The following is a 23,356-nucleotide window of genomic DNA, read 5'->3' as shown; positions in this document are numbered from 1 at the left end:
GAAAGTGAAGAGGGGACTGATAAGAGGGAAGAAATCCAGTTGTTAAAGGTTTAAGACACACTGCAGCAATTCTGTTTGATATATCTCACTGAACAATATATGCACATTGTAAATACATGTCAGGCACCTTTATATATGAAAAAACCCATGCCACAAATTTACTGAGTTAGCTTCCATACTGACATTTACAGTTCAGAGCTTCCATACTAACATTTGAATACTAAGATTAACATAAAAGGGGTGCTGCATAAGTTTCACACACAACATTCTTACAGCCAGTTTTAGTCAATATACAATACCTCGCAAACATAAATAACCTCGGAGCATCAATAAATTCGAATTATACAGTTAGAGAGCACCAAAAAGCCATATGCCATGGTAACAATTGCTTATAACAAAACTACAAGCTCGGTGAAGTTTCCTTCTGTGATTTCGTCAGTGGGCTCGACCCAATAATTATGTCACCCGTGCATCCTCATTAGATGGATAGAGCTTTTCCAAGAGCTTCTTGATGTTCCTCCATTTATCTTTAAGGTCTACTGTAGTACGGTGTTCATGGAAAACATTTTCCCCATAGTCCAAAATTTTCTTCCATGGAATACTTTTATCTTGATCTCCACAAAATCTCTGCATCCCATTCTGTTGCAGAGAAAACAAGCAAGATACTTCAACTACTACTTAAAAAAAGAACAAGAACAAAAAGCTTGCGTGTTAGGACGAGGACAAAAACAACAAATTTTAACCTATCTAAAACTGAAGTTCTAGCAGCAACGTTCCAGATTTTTTCTTCTGCAAAAACCTAGATTATGACACAAAACAACTGGTGAGGAGATACCAGAGCTTTGATATTTTATTCCTGATACCATTCCCATTGAGATTTGGTCATACTTGGTAACGTATTCCAGTTGAGACCACACGACTTTGCTTCTAGTGATATTAAAATGGAAATATAGCTCACTTTTTACTTCCATTAAAATATTTACTCTCCCCCTCTCTTTCACTTCCGTGTTTGATTTTTTCGAAGATAGGCATCAATATTAGAATCAGCATTCAGATAGAGGAAAATGGAAATCTGACCTTCAATGTCAGTTCCTCGTCGATCGTCCATGGGACTCTTTTCCGCCTCAATTGAGGTGTTCCAGGATTTGAACTGCAGATGGCAATAAAAATTATCTGTTTCAGCTAAATTGAAGCCATTACGTTATCAATGAAGTTTCATAATATGTCCACTTTTTTTGGTTTTCGAGTTTCCTTGCTAAGCATTTCTTACAGTTTTTCTTTCAAAGAAAATAGCTTAGCAGATAAAGAACTTATCTAGAATAAAAACTAAATAAATTCCAAGATTCAGTGAATAAAAACTGCGGTCATTGATGTGGAATATAGACATAATATCACAAGCAAAACTTGGATCAAATAGAGAGGACTTGCAGTTAATGTAACATCGATTTTAAAATTTAATCACCAACTAATTTCTAATTAGAACAAGTAACATAGTGCAAATAACAATTACTCATAAAAGACTACTTAAATAAGAGCCTCGGCTGCTCATTGTAATAGTTTCAGGAAAAATTAACCTTTGTCTTTTGTGCTTTCGGATGCTTATGATGTACTTGGATACATCAGAATCCCCGCTTTCTTCTCGAGATAAATCATCTTCATCAGTATACTCGTTAATTGGTGAGGATGTGCTTTCAGTATCTGAGTCAGGAGGACACAGAACTTCCTTCTTTGATCTGCACCTGGTATTTTCACCCTGGAATATATGATCTGCCATTGCAGCCACTTGACTTTGTCCATGAACTCCAGGTGATTGGGATTCTTGCCTCATTCCTTCTCCTTGTTTGTCTTTATTAAAACCTTTAGTCAGCTCATTGGTTGATGCTAAACCTTTTCGATGGGAATTGTCACCAAAACTGAACACTGAAGGACCTACCTCTTTGCATTCAATGTTTTTCCTGCTATGATGCATATTGACTTTACCCCCCCTGGTCTGTAGTTCACTTTTATGTGAATCCTCGTCCTGTTCTAAATTATTTTGAACCATCCGACGTGACACACAAAACTTTCCCTTTGATTGTTTTCTGCTTCCCCTAGACAAAAAGGAAGCCAAGTCCTTTCTTGCCAAAGAGACCTTTCCCTTAACTTCCAAGTACTTTGAGAGTGCCAGCGAGTATGCACAAAATGGGCAGTGAAATTCTTCCATTTTATCAAATATTGCATCAGAACCCAAACAGCTCTCATGAATTGCTGAAAAGCAGGAGTTAGAACTACAGATCAACAATTTCCCACTCTCATTACATTTGATGCAATGATTTAACTCTCTCCAATCAACTTTATCCAAAGAATCCTGACCGTGTGTGAATTGTGAGGGCAAAAAAGCATTCTTTTGTCTGGCGATATCGGTCATATCATCAGAATATACATCATTACCGCAGAAAACGTTTCCATCTTCGGTTTCACAAACATTTCTCTGAATATTTTGCCGAGGTTCCATGCATTTCTCAGATGTTTTTAGCTCAGAGGCACCTTCTTTATCACCTTCCATATACTTAACATCATGATCTTGCTCCTGTTCCTCATCAAGTGCTTCATTTGGACTGTCAGCGTCACAATGATGAGCATGCTTTTCACAAGGCGAAATTTCATCCAAACCAATAACATTTTTTATTGAAGTTTGATTGTTAGTACAGACTCTAGAAGGTGAATTAGTCCCCATGGCTCTTACATTAATTTTTTCCCATGAGCCACTGACATCTCCTTCACTGTTTTGCAAGATTATTGACAATGCATTTGCCAACAGATGTAAACCTCCAACGTCCTCTTTAGATGTGTCATCTGGCACTAAATTATAAACCTGCTCTTGACAAAGCAAAACTTCATCAGGATCAGCATGCCTCTTCAATGAAGTATTCTCATTATTATCATCCCTGAAGGAACCGTTGTCCTCTGTGCCCACAACATGAGCTTTCTTTCCTAATGTGCATAGTTCTCCTTCACTGTTTTGCAAAATTACCATAGATGTATCTGTCAACTGCATACTCTCGATAATGGAACTTCTTTTCCTCTTAGAAAGTAACGAGTTTTGATCGGGTATATTTTTGTAGAAGGGGTTGCTGCAATTTGCAAGAGTGGAAGAACGCAATTGATAATTTGCTGCACCAATTTGAGTGTTTGTATTACGTCCCTTGGGTTTAGTTGTCATATCATTGTTGTTACTTTCTTCCACTGGGTCTTTATCTTCAGATTGGTTTCCACCTAACAAACCACTTTGTTCCTTTAGAGATGCAGAGAGAGAATGATTACCTATAAGAATTGCATCCTTCTGCTGTTTTACAAGAAACACGAGGAAACTTAGAAGCATAGGTGAGTCAGAGTACCTCAATTAATTTAATGTAGACCAGGGTCAAAGAGTCACATTCACCTTTTGTATCGAACATTTAGCCAAGCTAGATCTTTTATGCACAATAAAGGCTGAAAGTCCCATTTCAACATCTCTAGTCCAGCTGTTTTCAAATCTGACATAGAAGTCTGTCAACAATTCTGGGATTATCAATACTGCTAGCACTAATTGATAAGGCAATTGAGAAGTAGAATTTCTAGAAAAATTTTGTGTATAAACTAAAACCTCTGGTAACATTCGTCTCAGGACATCTTCACATTGCTCAGACGGATCAAATCCAATTCTATAGGCTGGAGTTAAAGTTACAGAATTTGCACGAATTCCTTGATCATATAAACTCTCCAAAATTCTCAAGGATACCCATTCTCTCGCGTTTTTACCAATATCCTTGTAGTGCCCTCACCCGAGCCTTTACTAAACAAACTAATAACCACGCATAAATAAACTTAATAACAACAATTAAACAACGAAAATCAAATAAATTAATCATCTTACAACCAAAACGAAAACAGAATAATAATCTCAGTCTTAAACGTTAATACAACCACATCGAAATCATAATCATGCACGAGAAATGCGAGAAATCAAATAAAACCTCCACTAGATCATCATCAAGACCATAGTTATTAAAAACGTACGTCTGGCTGCAACTAGGCGATGGGCCCAGCCAGGTGCAACACTTGAAACAAGTGCGCTTAAAGCGTGCGCCTAGGCATCCGGGAGGCACAAAAGTGTGCGCTTTAAAGAAGTAAGCTGATATTTTGTAAATAAATAAAAATTAACTCGAACCCAACCAATTTTGAAGAAAATTAGCAAAGCTCGTGGCTATTTAATGATTAAAAAAACTCATTCATTTATGCAAGACTCTTTTATCAGAAAGTTTAGAAGTCCTCTGTGCAAACTTTTACTGTCATCTTTTCCTATAATGATGATGATATAATTGAGGAAGATGAAGAAAATTTTGATGATTTAGATGATACTGTAATCATTTATGCAAACTTTTTCTCTAATTTCTTCTACATTCATAACTCGTGATGGTTTTGGAAAATGATGATATAGTTGAATAGGAGGAAGATGAATTTGATGATTTAAATATTTGAAGTTTTTTCTTAAAATATTATGAATCGATAACTTATTAATGAATTTTAGATGATTAAAGTTTTTTCTGGTTATGATATATGGTACATTGTCTATTAATGAATTTTATTTATAATGTTTGCTATCTTTGTTAAAAATATTTAATTTACATAATATTATAGATTTATAATATAAATCAATTTATATATATTGAATTTTAAAATTTATGCCAAATACGCTTTACTTCGATAAAGTCTGCAGTTCGTCTTGTGCCTCGGGCTCCAGGGTACGCTAGCGCTTTAGTGCGCCTTGCCCCCTAAATAACTATGATCAAGATGTAAACCTACAATGTCCAGGGTCATCAGAGCCCGCAAGTCCAGCCGGACATTGTAGCTCTCGATACCCAACCGTCCACAAAACAGAACATGGTTGAGCGGCCCAAAAAAACGAAGTATATCTCAAAAGATATCAAGTACGACGTAATATCTTATCAATAATATGTCAAATCAATAAAATGTCGTGAAATAGATAATTATGCAGAATATAAATATGTATACTACACTTGGATATCTCAGTCAATACATCATGTACCTCACTAAAACAATCTAACAAAAAGTCTATTCGTCTGAACTTAGACCATACAAACATACTGAAACCACTATCATGTTAGATCAAGAATCGGTAAATATGTTTCAAAGTTCTTCCCAATGATCTTTAAATAACTATTTAAGGCTATAAGATTATTCATGCGTCCATCATCAGCCCGCTGATGGCGACTCGATTTGCGTGTCCTCGGTCACTGACCCTTTCTTGAGCCGACACTAGCTCCGAAGCTTCCCGACACTGAACTGCCCTAAAAACCGGCTAGAAAACCTAAGGTATAATGTTAGAACTCGAGAGATAAGCTGAGGGAAAGTGGTGTAGTAAATAAATGAAATCAACTTCTATTTATAGGTTGCATCCAGACTAGTTCAAAAGATCCGAACTCAATCTTATCTGTCACGTGTCATAATCTCATTCGTCTAGTTGGATTTCTCGGGATAAGGTGATCTAAAATAGATTAGGTGGTCCATTTTAAATTCGATGGATCCAACATTTTGATCCTCAATTAATCAATTCTTTAATAATGCTTAATCAACAACTATTTAATCATGTCTTAATTAGTAATTCACTCAAATAAGGATTCGACTCATTATAATCCTCAAGTATTTCTGGGGTATTCTTAACCTAATCTATGGCACAACTGACATAAAACTCTTTAGATTGTCAATTACTCGTGACAAAAATTACCAATAACACTTTCCATCAAAAACTAAAAGGCATCGTGAATTCTTACTAAAAGTAAGAGAGATACGTCAACTTGGTTGGAGTGTACTAGTGCTTCAACCACAAATGTGGAAGAATTGAAGCCTAGGAAGAACGGCAATCCAAAAAGGAATGTTTCAAATCTTCTGAAGCCATATGGTGGTTGATTTTTCTAGCCTGCAATTTCACAAGCAGCACATAAAATTATGCTCATGGGTTTCGTCCGACAATGTTCTAAATGTCGGTCGAGGCGGCCTCCTAGGCAACGGTGGTTGATTTTCTAGCCTGCAATTTCACAAGCAGCACAGAAAATTGTGCTCATGGGTTTATGCACGACAGTGTTCTAAAAGTCAGTCAAGGCCGCTGCTCTAGGCCTCGATCACCCGGCCTTTGCATCAGACGGCCCTAAGTTATCCGACGGGCGGGCTAGGCGGTCAACAATTTTAAAATTCTATTCAACTATCAAAGTCAATTAATTTTAAAAACCTAGTCAAAGTCAATTAATTTTAAAAATTAGTCAAAATCAATCAATTTTAGTTATAATATAAACACAGTTCACTTTCTTTTGTTTTTACTTTTGGCTCCACTTTCAAGTGTTCTCACCATCAACCACTAGGCCCACCACACGCCTCAAACTGCCAGCCCCAGCTGCCGCCAACAAGCCTTTAGGTTAAGTATTGTATATTAACATACTTCTACATAATATTCCATAATTTGTTATTTCAAAATTTGAATTTGTTGTTTTTTCCTTTTATTAATTGTTGAAGATTAATAGCGGAAAAAGATAAACAACCAGAGTTGGAATTAAGGCCAAAGTCTAATGATATTTTTTGAGATTAGGGGGTGTTGTATGATAAAGATAAAAAAGATTGGATCACATACAAGTTTTGTAAGAAGCTTATTAGAGGAGGAGTTTACAAGATGAAACATAACATTGTGGGTATTGTATGACAAGTTGAAGCATGTCCTAAAGCATCCGACAAGGACAAAAAAAATGAGAGCCTAAATTGAAAATAGCAAGAATAAGAAGGGAAAAGGGTAGAAGAACTAAAATAAGATAGAAGAGAGAGCGGAAGTGAACATAGGTGTTGATGGAGATGAGGATGATTGTCAAGTGGTTGGAGATTCTTCAAAAAAGAAGTCAAAGAACCCCACGCCTATTGATAAGTGGACATCCTCAATCAATCCAAAAAGGCAAGACAACAAAACATAAATGATGCCTTGAAGTTAAGTTTACAAATGATGTGCATGAGTACGTTGCTAGATGGATTTATGAAGCGGGGATTCCTTTTCATGCAGTTAACAATCAAAGCTTAGACAACTTGTAGAGGCTGTTGGCCAATGTAAGTCCTTAACCATATTCGTCTATGCACATCATAGAACTCTAATGAGGAAATATACCAAGAAGAGGGATATTATGAAGCCCGAGGTGACTAGATTTGCTACTTCATTTTTTACTTTGGAAAGTCTCAAAGACAAGAAAGATCAGTTGAGACTTAGTGGGGTGTATTCAATTCAGAGTTTTGATGACTTTTAATGACTTTTTTAAATGATAGACTTTTATGGATTTGATAAATTTTTATTGACTTTTATGGAATCTCACAGATTTATAAACAGATTTATGTGGATATATGTAGACTTTTTTGCAAGATTTTTATAGACTTTTGTAGATTTTTTTTTATAGAATTTTATAAATTTTGTACTTAACTATAACATGTGATTTTTTATTAATTTCTTTGAACCAATAATTAATTGACATATATAACATATTCAATTTGAAATTATTTTTAATATTTATATTAATAAATAAATTTACTTATTTAAAAGTTAAATCGTTTAATCCTTACATATATATATATGTGGGTTTATATGCATGTTTGTAAATTTTTTAAAATACATCAATTGATTAACATGTAATCTTATTTTTAAATTGATAATAAATGTAAAAATAATATTATTTATTATTGTGTGAATATAATTTTGTATAAAAATATCATAGCTTACATATTAATTAAAAAAACGAAAATGAATTTAAAAAATCATTGTTGTTACGAAACTATTCAATTATTAAGAATTAAACAAAATTTTTTTTATCATCTTTTATTATTATTGAATATTACATTAATTTGTATAAATCATAAATTAAAAATCACAAAATCAATTCTATAATACAAAATTTCCCCTTGTTATTAAAATAAAAAATTATTAAATGAACAATCAGCCAAAAAATGAAAAATTTGAAAAAGAAAGATGAAAATATATATAGAGATACACTTCGAAAATTTGAGAGTAATAGAAATAGATGAGAGGAGAGAAGATATGAAGATATGTGATGTGAAGCGACAGAGAGAGAGTTAGAAGTTTTAAAAATCCATTCAAATCTTTGGGGTGAACCAAATACATTTTTTTACAATTTGTAGTTGTACCTTAGGCTTTAATGTTTGTATGTCAATGAATTCCATGGAGTTATTAAAAGTCCATGGAAAATTTGAATACCTGTAGACTTTTATAGAGTTTATAAAAGTCAATGTTGAATACCACTTGACTTTTTAAAACTCCATGAAAGTCTATTTTGAATACCACAAGACTTCTATAAAGTATGCAAAAGTCTTGATTGAATACCTCTAGATTTTTAAAATCTACAAAAGTTATTAAAAGTCAATAAATTTCTCACGTTGAATACACCCCCCTTATGTTTACATCCAAGGAGTGGAGCAAAACAGAGTTAAGGAGTAAAGTGAAGGGGAAAGCCGTGGAGTCGACGGTAACAAGTATATCTTTTTGGAATAGTGTTTCTTTGGCTTTTTTAATGTTTTCACCCCTTTAGTGAAAGTTTTACGTCTTGTTGATGGTGACAAGAAGCCCTCAATGACTTTTTTATTGGGTGCGCTTAAACAAGTCAAAGAAGACATAAGAAAGTATTCAAAAAAAGGTAATGTCACCCCTATTTTGAATAATCTTGATGAGAGGTCTAAGGATAGACTTGATAGTCCTTTCCATTATGCCGCTTACTTGTTGAATCCGGCTTTTTACTTCAAAGATTCAAGCATATCAAATGACACCAATGTTATGAATGAGTTCTTGAACTGTGTTGAGATAATATTTCTCACCGACGAGGACATGCAATCTACCATTGCTAATGATGAATTGTTGAAGTGTGAGAGTAAATTCGGAAACTTTGGAAGAAAAATGGCGGTCACGGCATATGAGAAGGTGGATGTGTACTATGACTTTGATCCGAGTAAATCTCTTTCCTTTATTTCTATTCGTTATCGTATACCAATCTTTGGTTTAATTATTTTTTTGTCTCTTTGCTTTTTTAAGTTGGATGGTGGTCCAATTATGGTGGTCACACTCCAAACTTATAAAGAAATAGCATGAGATTTCTCTATTTGAAAAGTACTTCATCGGGGTGGTGTGAAAGAAATTGGAGCCAATTTGAAGGAGTAAATATTGAGTAGTAATTTATAAATTATGTAATTTACCATTTTTTTTATTAACAACAATGGTTTAAAATATTTAGATATATACTAAGAAAAGAAATAGGCTTGAGACATCAAGATCGAATGATCTTGTATATGTCAAATTCAACGTCAATCTTATGAAGAAGAAAATTAAAAAAGAAATAGGTGGAGATTTACTTTTATCCTCTCAAGCTAGCGAAGCTCAAGGTTGGCTTGTTGATGGTGGTGACGAAGATGAGGTCGAGCCAAGTTCAAGACTTACTTGGAGAATACTAGGGGAGGCCTTGGGGGCAGATGAAGTGCTACAACCAAGGACGGGTGCAAGGAACATCTCCGTTAGATAACTTGATGAGAATTTAGATACATCGGAGGAGGAGAATGAAGAAGATGTTGATTTTGAGTCCAATGATGAGAGGACTAAGAATGTAGTTAATGATGCATAGGTAGATAATTTAGAACATTAGTTATGTTTAGTCTAGTACTTGTTGTCATAGTGATTGAAACTTTAAATTTTAAACTAGTTTTTTGGTAAAATTAATTACATTATTTTGTTAGCATTAATATGATGATGAATCTTTATTAATTATCTTGTTAGTTTGTATTTATATATTTATTTGCACTTCTGAATTATATTATATTGTAAAAAGCTTCTTCATGCTTAAATATTATTTAATTACACATCTTAAATAAAAAAAAAAACATTTGCTCGATTATATATGATTATCAATAAAAAAAAAGGAGTGGGTCTGATGTGAGACAGTCTCACGGATATTAATCCGTGAGACGGGTCAACCCTACCCATATTCACAATAAAAAGTAGACAAAAACTTGTGTGAGACGGTTTCATGGGTCGTATTTGTGAGACGGATCTCTTATTTGGGTCACCCTTGAAAAAGTATAATTTTTTATGTTAAGAGTATTACTTTTTATTGTGAATATGGATAGGGTTGACCCGTCTCACAGATTATGATCCGTGAGACGGTCTCACATGAGACTCACTCTAAAAAGTAATACTCTTAGCATAAAAAATAATATTTTTTATGGATAACCCAAATAAGAGATCCGTCTCACAAATACGACCCATGAGACCGTCTCACACAAATTTTTGCCCGAAAAATTTGCTGAAAAATATTCAACCAAGGCCGTAGGCGGTTTCTGCCATTTACAACATTGATGTCCGAGGAGTTTGCGAATTTGGAATAGAATCATAAAAACGCATATGAAGAATATGAACGAGAATCGATTTTTCGTAATCAAAATATTGGCTTATGCACAAGGATTCGAAGAGACATTCGCATACAATATGTGAAGACAAATGCAAAAACAATTAAAAGAGAATTTTAATTAACAATATTAAAACCACAGAGATGAGGAAATCGCCGGAAGAACAGAAGAATTTGAAGGTGTCGATTAAACCTTTATCCACTGGAGAAAAGGTAATGCCGCTCCGCCGCCGTCCGGTCTTCAGAGAGGGAAAATAGCGAATTCTCAGGGGAAGTATATTACATATTAATTTTATTTAATAATTTTTTTAAGAATTTGATTGAAATTCATTAAATTAAAAATAAAAACAACTTTAAAACTTTCGTGTCAGCCTCGTGGATTTTTTGGTTAATCCTACCTATTTTTAAAATAAAAAATAATATTTTTGACATAAATTTTTTTTCCCTCTTATGAAATTGTATATGAGACCGGCTTACGTGAATTTTTGTGTTACTTTTATTGTTGGTATAAATTGGACACACTAGTTTTACATACACACATCTATATATATATAAAAGCAGAGTTTTTGCCAAAAATAGTAGTTTCCCGCCAAAATGTCCTTTTTAAAAAAGGAAAATATTGATATATGTGTACTGCAATAAATTATCACTTCAATTATTGTTTGCATCGATTGTATCAATTCACTTAATTCAATTTTGAATTTAATTAATTTTTATATTAATTCAAATGTATTATATGTTTTTTTTATTTTTTTAGTCAAATTAAAACTAAAATTTATTGAAAATGTAATCTATACTAACATTTTTGCATTGATTATATCAATCAGTTTAATTAAAAACTGTATAAATAAATTTAAAATATAAATGATTGTAATGTTCGTTATCACTCGTGAGGTAAATTTATTCAAAAATATATTTTGCTATTTTAAATAATTTTCTGCCCAAATTACTTATTAAAAAAGAAATATAATATTTAATTAGTTTATTTAATTTTTCTAAAAATAAAATTGGTTGAGTGTTTAAAGTTATCACTACAACAAAGTTTTCCAATTGATATTAAATTATCATTTAATAATCATAATTTTTTTTATCCCAAATACATATTATTTCGAAATTACTTTAATTTGCAAGAATTCATGCATTGTAGTTTTCTTCCAAAACCATATTTATATTGTTTATCTTGAATTGTCTTCTTAAAAATTCAAATAAGAGAGCTCAAAAAAATTAAAAGAGCTAGATAGATTCAAAAAGTTTCAAATGTACATTAAATTACTCTCAATAAACATGTATAGTATCCCTCAATAATCAGAAATGTTTGACACCAAATGTATGCAATTCGAGATTTCTATAATTTGAAAGAGTTAATATATGATATAATTCTGTTAGAAGCATCCAATATATAATTTTTGTCCCTTGGGATGTCTTATTTAAATTTTAAATTATAAATAATGCAATATTGCATATTATATTAGAAGCCAATTTTATTATATTTATCTTACTAAATTTATATACTCCAAAATTGAATTCTGAAACGACTCCTCTTTTCAGCACCATATGTGAGTTGAATCCTTCCAAGATGTAATGTTCGTTTAAATTTAGATTGTTCTTTGTTATGAACTACCTACATATGGAAACAACGAGACATTAAGTTTGAAATCTATCTTTCATGATCGAAACATTACAAAATAATATTTTTCTATTTGTGCAAAATTTTAATTATTCCGTATTACTAACGTGATAATTTTCTTCTATATTACAAAGTTCACGGATACATGATAGTATAAAATATCCCTTAATGGAAACGATTAAACCAATGTTAAAGAAAGTAAGCAACTTATTATAAGACACCTTATAAAATTTATTGATATTGTTTTGGAATACACATAGTAAATGTTAATAAAATAACTTTTCTAATTTATACATAATTTACTTATGATCACAAATTTCATTTTCTTTCGGAATAATATGTTGTTGTGTATATCATGAAGATATTTTGTAAATAAAATCACAACCCATCTGGACAAAGATATTGATGAAACAATTATTGTTATCATTCAAATGTGTCAAACACATGTAATGTCATAAAATCGATTCTGAATGTAGATTTAGACAAAATTACTGAATTTTTAAAAAAATATTTCTCATTAATTTTATTAAATGTGATTTAAAAATATTTTTTATCACATGTTAAAAAATAATAATATATAGCGTCTCGAAATTTAAAAAATTAAATATGTATTAAGGTTGATGGTCGACATCAATACACTAAACACGATAAGTATCATGTTATTGCCTTCGGCTAACACAATCTAAAATTTTGATATATGATAGTGATTATTAGCCATAAAAGTAATCGACATGCGTTGTATTTAAGAAAGTTTTTTAAATTAACGAAAAAATAATTTTTATTTTTTATAATTATATTGTTTTTTAAATTTAAATATCTATTTATTTTTCACTAATTTTTAATAATATCATACCGTGCATCGCACGGGTTAAATACTAGTATATATATATATACTAGTGCACTGATGCACGCATTGTGTGTTTGTATAATATTTTTTATAATTCATTTGATTTATATTTAAATGAGGATCAAAATATAATTATAAAAAACAGTGAGCGACTACACTATAATTTTGATATATAAATTAAAAAGTAAATTGAAAAATAAAAAAAAAATAAAAAAAAAAAATATCCTTAGTAAGAATTGAACTCATAACTTAAAACTCAGAAAACAATGATTCTATCCGCTAAACTACATATAACTTACAATAAAATTTTAACATTTTATTAATATATATAATTATTAAAATAGACCATGACATCAAAATTAGTTACTCTAAATGCCTCAAATTTAATAAATTAGTATAAAATAGTATAAATATGATATTATCTAAAGCTCCCCTTAAAATATTTATAATAAATGTTACATATATAAAATTTAAAATATATTTAAATACAACTAATAAAAACATTTAATTATCTTCCAAAAATAAAAAAAAATAATTTTTTTATGATAAAGTATGTTACTCATTTATATATCCAAAATTAAAATAAAAAATAATTTTTTTTTTGATAAAGTATGTTACTCATTTATATAAACTAGTGCACGACGCACGTGTTGCGTGTTTTTATAATATTTTTATAATTCGTTTTATTTATATTTAAATGAAAATCAAAATATAATTATAAGAAATATAAGGGACTAAACTGTGATTTTGATATATAAATTTAAAAATAAATTGAAAAATAAAATAATGACCTTAGTAAGAATTGAATATATAAACTAAACCCCAATAAACAATGACTCTATCCACTGAACTACATATAACTTGCATTAAAATTTTAACATTTTCTTAACATATATAATTATTGAAATAGACCACGACACCAAAGTTAATTATTCTAAATGTCTCAAACTTAATAAAATAATATAGAAATATAGATAGTAAAACCTCTATAAATTAAAGATTCAAGACAATGAAATGTCATTAATTTAGAAAACTGTTATTAATTGATAAATTTATTATTTCAAAGAATTGTTTTTTTTTTCTTTTTTTCTTTTTTTTATTACAACACGTGTGGGGGGATTCGAACTCGGAGAGCCAGCTAATCTGGCAGGAGGTGAAACCACTGGACTATAAGCCCGATCTCGAGTTGTTTTTTTTTTTTTTCAATTTAACGAAAATTAAAAAAATGGTGTATGTTAAAGAGATGAAGAAATTTTGGCTGCTACATTTGGAATCACTCGTGTAGAAGGAAGTGATCATCAAGACAACAAATCTATACTATTTTTTGTCGTATTTCGAAAACATAACATGGTAGCTTTTGGATACAAATAGAAAAGTGAAATAAAAAAATGGCGTATGTTAAAGAGATAAAGAAATTTTGGCCGCTACATTTGGAATCACTCATGTGAAAGTAAGTTATCATCAAGGCAACAAATCTATATTATTTTTTATCATGATTCGAAAACGCAATATAGTAGTTTTTGGATACAAATAGAAAAGTGAAAAAAATCAATCGATTAGATTAAAGTTTCGAGGCAAAAAAACAATAATAGAATGCTAAAATGTCGTTATTGTGTTTGAAATTTTAGAGAACTTGTACGTATGAGATCAAACGAGGAGCTCTTTCACACAAAGGTTATGGGTTTCGTTAGTGAACCAGCAGTTAGAGAGGGAACAGCAAAAGGCTGATTTTAAAACGGTGTCGTTTTCATTCCACTTCGTGCGCATCGCCCACTCTCCTATACTTCCTTTTCTTCTCTCTTCAGTTTTATCGTCCGTTTCTCTCTACAAAAAACTCGATCTTTCACCTCGAATTCATTGTCAGATTTGATACATTTTTGGGTAGGATTGGTACTCGATGGCTTCTTTCGGCGTCCCATGTCCGAAAATCTCGGGTTTGCCAGCTGCTTCAATGCAGCCGAGCGCCGCTGACGGTGTTCCCCGCATTACGTTATTTTCTCGATCCGATACCAGATCGATGCTTCCTAGATTGCAGGTTTGTTGATTCTTATTGGTTGATTTGTGAAGACTTGTTTTTTATTCGTTGTTCGAATTGATGGAATTTATGTTTACTTTCATAGCATGCACTTTCTTATTTTTTTGGCTTTCTTGATATCGTAATCATTTGGGTTAACTGGAATAATAGGGTATTAATCGGTAATGATTTGTTGCTCGTAGCTATTATTTTGCTTGCATGTGCTAAAATTTGTTGAAGGTTTTAAAAATTATACGCAATTGATCAGAGCATGCTCGCGTGTGCTAAACTTTGTTTCCTTTCGAATTTATAAACTGTGATCTTGTGTTAGAAGTTATCCGTCGATATAAATTTTGAAATCATTTTCTTGACATCAACCATGCATTGCACATCACCTCATTTTCGTACAATTTTTGTACTTACATACCACTAAAGCCTTTGAGCACCTTACCTTGTGCCGGTCATCTAAAAAATGGATATGGTATTAAAGCTTACACTTTATGGCTGATAATTAAGTGAGGAAATACTCAAAGATGGTTCATATGCTGATTTTTTATCAGTATTACTGAAGTTTTACCTCACTGCTCTTTCATTTTTTCCACCAGGCGCGTAGCAAGAGCCTGTCAGATTCCTTTAAGGTCTGTGCTCAATTGAATGAGGTAAAGTAAAAGCAGCTTTTAATTCTTCTTCTCCTTTTTAATCATTTGTCTTGATGTTGCCTTGAACTTGATCCAAGATTACGCTTTGTCAAGGTTGCTGTTCAGAAATCAAATTCTATTCCAGCGGCAGAGGCATTGTCAGTCGAAGAACCTGGAGAGAAAATCGAAGCTCCAGATGCATCATCATTTTCAGTTTTCATGAGCCAGGTGTCAGACCTTGTCAAGTGAGTAAAGCCTTTTTCGTAAACATTATACAACTTTCTGATTCAGTCTGGATAGATTGAAATTTTGATTTTTTTTTTTTATATATGGTCAGGCTTGTGGATTCAAGGGATATTGTGGAATTGCAGCTTAAGCAGATGGACTGTGAACTCGTCGTAAGAAAAAAGGAAGCACTGCCACAACCATCAGTTGCAGCCCCTGTTATTACACCTCCTTCTTACCATGCTATGATTCCACCACAACTGCCTCCTGCAAATGTTCCTGCTCCTACTTCTGCAAGTTCTGTTCCATCCGCTCCAGCTCCACTGCCGGCACCACCCGCACCAGCAAAACCAAAGTCATCACATCCTCCATTCAAATGTCCAATGGCTGGAAACTTTTATCGTTCTCCAGCTCCTAGTGCACCAGCTTTTGTGAAGGTTTGTTCTTATTTTTTGGTTCTGTATTTATGCATGAACTTTTGTACTGCCGGCTTGGTTAATGTTGGTTTTTCACAGAATCCTGTGTTGGCTGTGGGTTTTGAATTGTTCAATTGAATAGTGCCTCTGTAAATGTTATTGTATATTCTTTGTTTGTTTCCACTTTCCAGTTCTTACTTTGTTGACCTCAGCTCTAGATTATCTTTGATGTTTAAAAGTATAGTTGGTGTTATAGGCTTTAGTACTCATGCATAATATTTCAAATCAACACCTCTTTACTGCACCACCTAATTAATTTCCTGTGCTTGTTTTTTTACCCCCACATTGTTCAGTCTTATTGTTGTTTTTCCATATAGCTTCCATTCACACATGTCTCTGTATTTACAATTTATTTTTCTAGGTTGGGGATAAGATCCAGAAAGGACAGGTTATTTGCATCATTGAGGCGATGAAATTAATGAATGAGATTGAGGTGAGCAGCTATCCTCTTATTATGTTAATATTTATGTTCTACCTTTTTTTGTTCTCAAGTAGTCATGATGAATCCATATGTGGTTGGAATTGAGAGAATGCTCAACTTAGGTGATTCAGCAGGAGCAATTTCTTATGCTCGTGCTTAATATCGTAGATGTCATAGTTCGATTCTTACTCTGGTACCGGAAAGTGATTTGATATGAAGTTGAATGGTTGAAATAATTGAGCTATGGAGTAGAAAAACCTTTTAACACTGGTGCCATCATGACTCATAACTGAGCTATGGAGTAGAAAGTCTAATTTTTATCCAAGTTGGAGATTTAGCATTTTTATTGAAATGTAATAGTTTTCATAACTTTTGAACGCAGTGCTGAACTTTCTCTGCAAACTATACTGTTTTGGTCTTTAATAAGTCTTTATGGTGCATCTTATATTATCAGGCCGATCAATCTGGCACTGTAGTTGACATACTTGTAGAAGATGGGAAACCTGTCAGCGTGGATTTGGTATCTCCTTTTCTCTTCTCCCCTCTTTTCCGGTTCGCCCTTTCATTATAAATTCGATTTTGTGCTTCTGATACTGGTATGGAGCTGTAAAGAATCACCACATGATATAATTCCTATTTACTGCCTGTTAGGCATTACTTCGAAGTTATATCTCTGAGTCATTGTCTATTTTTATTCGTACATGACACTCTCGTATCTCCTTCGCAGCCGTTATTTATCATTGAGCCATGAGGAACCGAATTATTCTGCATTGAGGAACAATAACTCAAAGTTAGAGAATACGACCAGGCTCATTGTGTTATTCATTATGAAACTAGGACAACAGTATTTTTGCAATAATAGTGTATTTATCTTGCCGCAGTCGTTTGGAACTAAATAATGTTTAATTTTTGTGATTCTGATTGCTGTCTCTTTCTTTCATGCTAATGTTTTGTAAAATTCAAAGGGAATTTATAAATACTTACTTTAATGAACACTGTCGCACTTCAATTTTTTTTCCAAGAAGTAAGAGTTTAATTCTAGAACGGAAGAGTTTAATTCTAGAACAACTTTATAATGATATTTTATGTTGAATTTATACGAGATTTTGATAAATAAAATTTTTATTTTGAATTTTTTTATGTTGTAAGAATTATTGTAGAAATATTATTGTTTTTGTAAAATGACTCTTAATTCTCAATGGCACTTGACTTTCCTAGTTTCTATCACTAGTCAGAATTATAGTCAAATTTTTTTAAACGATAGTTTTCTTAAAGTAAAAGTGGTTGCTACAATAACTTGATTTTTGAAATATTTAATATCGAAAAGTTAAATCGAGTTTGGTTTTCAAATCAAGCGAAAGACACTCAAAATAATCTATCTAAAAAAATGATTAAATATTTGAAAAATATTTAAAAGATATACCCGTTAAATGTGTAAAAATATTTTCGATTGAAACATTTTATCAAACACATAATACAATATTTTGGGTATTTAAAGAATACATAAATGCTCCATAATGTCTTAAAAACAATAGCAATAATTAAATGCAATAAATATATGGACACAAATTTGTTTATAGATGTTGGAGATTAACAACTCATATGTTACCCTTTCTTTTACTTAAGAATGATTTACTAGAAGACTTTGATTTATGCAACTGCTTGTATAAACCCATTTTAATTTAGAACTTATCCATTGTCTAATTAAAACTCCTAGCACACTCGATTGTAGGCCATATCTTGTAATCCAGATAATGTTTAACGTCTCTTATCCCAAGACTACAAATACAATCTTTAATATCTTTGTGTGAAGAGTCAATCAACTAAACTTTGAAACTCAACTTTCATGTATATGTGTGAGTGATTATGTGTGAGTAATTTATACTGGGTATATATCAAATGTATCCTCAAACTTGAGTTTGCTCTCATTCTAGCTAATTTATTCATGTTGGATGTTCATGCTTTCCATCTGGTTTTCAGTCCTAACAAATCCGGTTGAATTATTCCTTTTTCAATCAAATTTCGAATAAACTGATGTCTTATGTCTATGTGTTTTGTTCGAGAGTGTTGAACATGATTCTTAGAAATATCTACAGCACTCGAGTTGTCACAATATACAGTCATGATGTCACTGTGAAAACCATAATCTTCAATCATTTGATTCATCCAAACAAGTTCTGAGCAGCAACTATCAAATGCTACATACTCAGACTCAGCTATGGATAGGGATACATAATTTTGCTTTTTGTTATACCAAGAAACAAGGTTATTCCCTAGATACAAACACCCAATCGATATGCCCTTTCTATCATCTAGGTCTCCGACCTAGTCAGCATCAGAACCTACCAAATTTTGTGTTTGTCTCTTGTGTGTACCACAACCCTAACTCTAGTGTATCTGCAATGTATCTAAGAATATGTTTTACAGATTTTAAGTGTGATATTTTTGGATTTGCTTGGTACCTAGCACTCAAACAGACACTAAACATAATATTGGGGCATGTAGCAATTAAGTACAAAAGACTATCAATTATGTTGTGGTACATGGTGTTATCAACATCGTCGGCAATATCATCTTTTAACAGTTTTTATTTGACCCCATAGGAGTTTTCATATGCTTAGAACTATCATTCGAGAACTTTTTGACCAAATTCTTAGCATACTTAAATTGACACAGAAATATATCATCGTGCAATTGTTTAACTTGCAATCCAATGAAGAAATTCAACTCTCCTACCATGCTCATTCAAATTGTGATGACATGTACTCAACAAAGTTATCAACAAGTTTTTGTGATGAAACACCAAAGATAATATCATGTACATTGACTTGGCAAATCAAAATATCAAGCTTCAATTTTTGAATAAAGCGGATTTTATCAACCTCACTTCGTTTAAAGTTCAAGTTGATCAAATAATCAGCCAACCTATCATATCATGCTCGAGGAGCCTGTTTTAGTCCATATAGAGCATTCTTCAAGTTGTAGACATGGTCCATACGATATGGATCTTCAAATCTTTTTGATTGACTTACATATGCTTCCTCATTTAAAATTCCATTTTAAAAAGCGCTCTTAACGTCCATTTGATACAATTTGATGTGTATATGACATGTTATGGCAAGCAACAGTCAGACTTACTCAATTCGATCTACAAGAGCGAAGGTTTCATCAAAATCCACCCGCTTAATCTACGTATATCCTTGAGCTACCAACCGAGCTTTGTTTCGAACAATGTTACCGGATTCATTTGTTTAAACACACGATAAGCCCGGCTATTCATTGAGTATCCAAAATATTGGCATTTATCACTTTTGGAATAAAATTTTTCAAGATGATCTCGATCATTTAAAACGTAGCGAACAAAACCAAAGATATGAAAATATTTAAGGTTTGGTTTCTTCCCATGATGGTTTTATAGAATTTCATAGTAGATCCACTCCTTAAAAATACACGGTTGGAAATGTGACATGCCGTATTTGAAGCTTCGGCCCAAAGCGTTTTGACACATTCTTGGAACTTAGCATTACCCGAGCCATTTCTTGAAGGGTTCGATTTTTCTTTTCAGCTATTTCGTTTTGTTGAGGGGTCTTCAGAGCTGAAAATTCACGAGTCATACATTTCTTATCGCACAAAGAAGTAAAATGATAATTTTCAAACTCCATACCATTATCAGTTCTAATTTTAATCACCCTTATTTCATGCAAATTGGTGAGTCTAGCATTCAATTTCTTAAAAACATTAAAAGTATCAGATTTTCTCTAAGAAAACCTACCCAAGTAAAACGAGAACAATCATCAACACAAACAAATGAATATTTCTTACCACCCAATCTTTCAATATACATTCGACTCATTAGATCTATGTGCAAGAGTTCAAGGCACCGTGTTGTTTCAAAGTGTTGCAACACCGGGTGCACAACACGTGTTTGCTTACCTTTCCGACACGGTCCACAGACATATGCATTACTTGAACTCAAATTGGGCATGCCTCTCACAGCATCAAACTTACACAGATTCTTCAAGGTCTTGAAGCTCACGTGTCCTAGTTTCTGATACCATAGGTCCAAATCACTCACATTGACACTTCAACAATCATCACATTCTCCCAAATGATAGCAATTGTCAGCAGATCGAGCACCTGACATTACAAAACATTTGCATCATTAAAAATTTCACATTTATTTTTATTGAACCTAACATGCAAATTATCATCACAGAGTTGGCTTATACTTATTAAGTTCGAGTTAAGTCCTTCAACGTGTAGAACATTGTGGAGTTCAGGAAGTCCATCAACATTCAGGGTTCATTTGCCTATTATTCCTCTTTTAGCTCCACCACCATAGGTTACATGCCAACTTATTATTTCAACATAATCCATGTAGTGTTCTTTAGATTCGGTAATGTGGCTTGAGCACCCACTGTCAAAGTATCACGCACCTGCAATGTTAGTTTTTAAAGAAGTATAAATGACATTCCATGGAATAATAGTTTTTGGTATCCATATTTTCCTTGTGGACGAATTTTTTACTGCGTTGTTGTGCATGGTGTTGTGGAACACCTTGTGCAACACCCGATTTGATTGTCAATGCAGGTAATCATCTCTTAGTTTGTAGCAGAAGGGTTTGATGTGCCGAGGCTTATGCCAGTAATGGCAGATAAACTCTCTCTTTCTTTTCATTGGTTTCAAGGTTGACACTGGCTTCTTGGTTTGTGACATCTTTGCAGGAGGATCAACCATTAAAGAGATCAATGAAACATAACAATAACAGGTTCCTTATCAACATTTTCCACATAGGCTGTGATTTTTTCCACAAAATCTCCCCATAAAGTGCATGGTAACCTATTATTCCTGAGTAAAATGGACATACATATGAGATCGTTAGTGAAAAAAGTATAAATATGAAAGTTATTTTATTAATATTTACTCGGTGTCTTCTAAAACAATGTCAATGAGCTTTCGTGGACATCCTTTGATTTCTTTATTTTGTGGGAAATCTATTGCCACCAATCGTCCAATGACATCTTCCAAAAAAAAAAAAAAAAAAAACTCAATGTGTAAGAATATAATTTTATTTCAAATGAAGAAGAAAATGAATCTATAAATTCTCATACCAAAAAGGGTTGTGTCATCCACTACATCTGATGCGGTGGATAGTGCAGGAAAAAACTTGAATTCATACATCAAATTGGGAAATGTATCTTCGAAAATTTTACAGACATTAGTGTTTGCAATAAAAATAATCTTGTATTTGTTTTTTGTGGTCTTGAATGTTATTCCATTTTCTGCCACAACCATATTTTTTATGGCAAAAATATGCCCTTCTCTGAGAATTGGTTTCAACTTTTGCATCACCTCATCTTTTTTTATGCTACCATGTATGCGAGAACCCTGTAATATATAAGAAACTTTCATAATAGCTAATACATAATAAGTTAAATTGATGGTGAGTATGGAAACAAACATTCTTACTTCTCGATCATGGAAAACATACTCTAAACTAAATGTGTTCTTTTGAAATACAGGTACTTGATAGCATCGAACCCATCTGACTTTAAGGGACTATTGTGTTTTCGAAGGGTTCACCTCAGAGATAGAGCTGAACAATGGAGGCATTTTTGAATTTGAGATTTTGAAATCGTGAGATTGATTTTGATATAATATGTAAACATGAATTTGTGTAATATTGGATCAAATATTTATAGTGCGTTCTTCATTTATTTAATCTTTTGGGCTTCAAATAAGGTAGTCCAAAAGACTGAAATTACACTGCTTAAATCATTTATTGATTTATTCTTAAAAAAAAAGATATTTTGTCATTATGTAGGATTTAATACTCGCTTAATCTATTAAAGAATGGGACAAACAAGTAATTTATTCTGATTCAGAAAGGCTCAAGTTACAGTAATTTGAACATAAATTGATAAATTAAAATCTACTACTTGTATTTCCATTTTTAAGTAATCAATTTGACGAGATATTTTTATACTTGGTAGAAATTATGCTTTTATATATAGAGAGATATCGATAAACAGGCTACATGATTAGACTCGAGAAGTTAACAATTGAATCCATCAAATTCCCAGCATTGGAATTCTCGAAAACTTTATTTTTAGAGCAGCAGCACATGTTATTTATAAGTTCTGATAGTGTTATTTAAAATGGTACAACATAAATATCATAGCTCGATCACTTAAGAGGGTAGTTGCTGTTTTTCGACAATTAGCTTCCCAGTAATTTCATCGACTTATAATTTATTGGAATTGATCATTTGATCTTGATTATGATGCCAACTACAGAATCACACGAACTCAGATGCTTTAAATCATGCTACAGCCTACAAGGGTACATTGTGCGTGCAAATTGCAAATATGTCACAAATCTGATCTGCCACTTCTCTACTGTGAAAATTGCTTCAAAACATATCACATACAGGTCGAAATCGAGTTATTTAACCATTTACCATTCATGTTTCCATCCCAAATACAATCAAGAATCCCCCAAGGGAAGTAATATAATGTGAAAGCAACAAATAACCCGTAATGAATGTCGCACAGAACTATATTCAGCAGAAAATAAGATAATTTAACGAAATATTCAAATGGAAAGGTAAACAGATGCAAGGAAAAAAAACCTGAGGAA

General features: G+C 32.4%; 2 protein-coding genes across 2 annotated transcripts; one reads left to right on the top strand and one right to left on the bottom strand.

Moving 5' to 3' along the window:
* Positions 1–207: 207 nt before the first annotated feature.
* On the bottom strand, positions 208–10,683 carry LOC140803286 (uncharacterized). Its single transcript, XM_073159098.1, has 5 exons — positions 10,663–10,683; positions 3,422–3,528; positions 1,575–3,325; positions 1,078–1,150; positions 208–639 (listed from the first exon to the last, which is right to left on the bottom strand). The coding sequence occupies exons 2-5, from the start codon at positions 3,482–3,484 to the stop codon at positions 457–459; spliced, it is 2,070 nt and encodes a 689-aa protein (XP_073015199.1). The 5' UTR covers positions 3,485–3,528; positions 10,663–10,683; the 3' UTR covers positions 208–456.
* Positions 10,684–14,636: 3,953 nt separating this feature from the next.
* LOC140803285 (biotin carboxyl carrier protein of acetyl-CoA carboxylase, chloroplastic-like) lies at positions 14,637–17,710 on the top strand. Its single transcript, XM_073159096.1, has 7 exons — positions 14,637–14,978; positions 15,563–15,616; positions 15,710–15,840; positions 15,933–16,257; positions 16,658–16,729; positions 17,172–17,237; positions 17,445–17,710. The coding sequence occupies exons 1-7, from the start codon at positions 14,841–14,843 to the stop codon at positions 17,466–17,468; spliced, it is 810 nt and encodes a 269-aa protein (XP_073015197.1). The 5' UTR covers positions 14,637–14,840; the 3' UTR covers positions 17,469–17,710.
* Positions 17,711–23,356: the final 5,646 nt, after the last annotated feature.

The sequence above is a fragment of the Primulina eburnea genome, chromosome 10 (assembly GCF_022965805.1).
Source record: "Primulina eburnea isolate SZY01 chromosome 10, ASM2296580v1, whole genome shotgun sequence".
Lineage (NCBI taxonomy): Eukaryota > Viridiplantae > Streptophyta > Magnoliopsida > Lamiales > Gesneriaceae > Primulina > Primulina eburnea.
Note: the sequence above shows the minus strand (reverse complement) of the source record. Positions and strands in the feature narration are given on the sequence as shown.

Excerpts from the sequence above, each read along its gene's own strand:
- LOC140803286 (XM_073159098.1), bottom strand. The coding sequence starts at position 3,484 with ATGGGACTTTCAGCCTTTATTGTGCATAAAAGATCTAGCTTGGCTAAA. Across the intron at positions 3,326-3,421 it reads CTAAATGTTCGATACAAAAG|CAGAAGGATGCAATTCTTAT; the intron begins GTGAATGTGACT and ends CTTGTAAAACAG. Across the intron at positions 1,151-1,574 it reads CGAAAGCACAAAAGACAAAG|TTCAAATCCTGGAACACCTC; the intron begins GTTAATTTTTCC and ends TGCCATCTGCAG.
- LOC140803285 (XM_073159096.1), top strand. The coding sequence starts at position 14,841 with ATGGCTTCTTTCGGCGTCCCATGTCCGAAAATCTCGGGTTTGCCAGCT. Across the intron at positions 15,617-15,709 it reads TCTGTGCTCAATTGAATGAG|GTTGCTGTTCAGAAATCAAA; the intron begins GTAAAGTAAAAG and ends CGCTTTGTCAAG. Across the intron at positions 15,841-15,932 it reads CAGGTGTCAGACCTTGTCAA|GCTTGTGGATTCAAGGGATA; the intron begins GTGAGTAAAGCC and ends ATATATGGTCAG.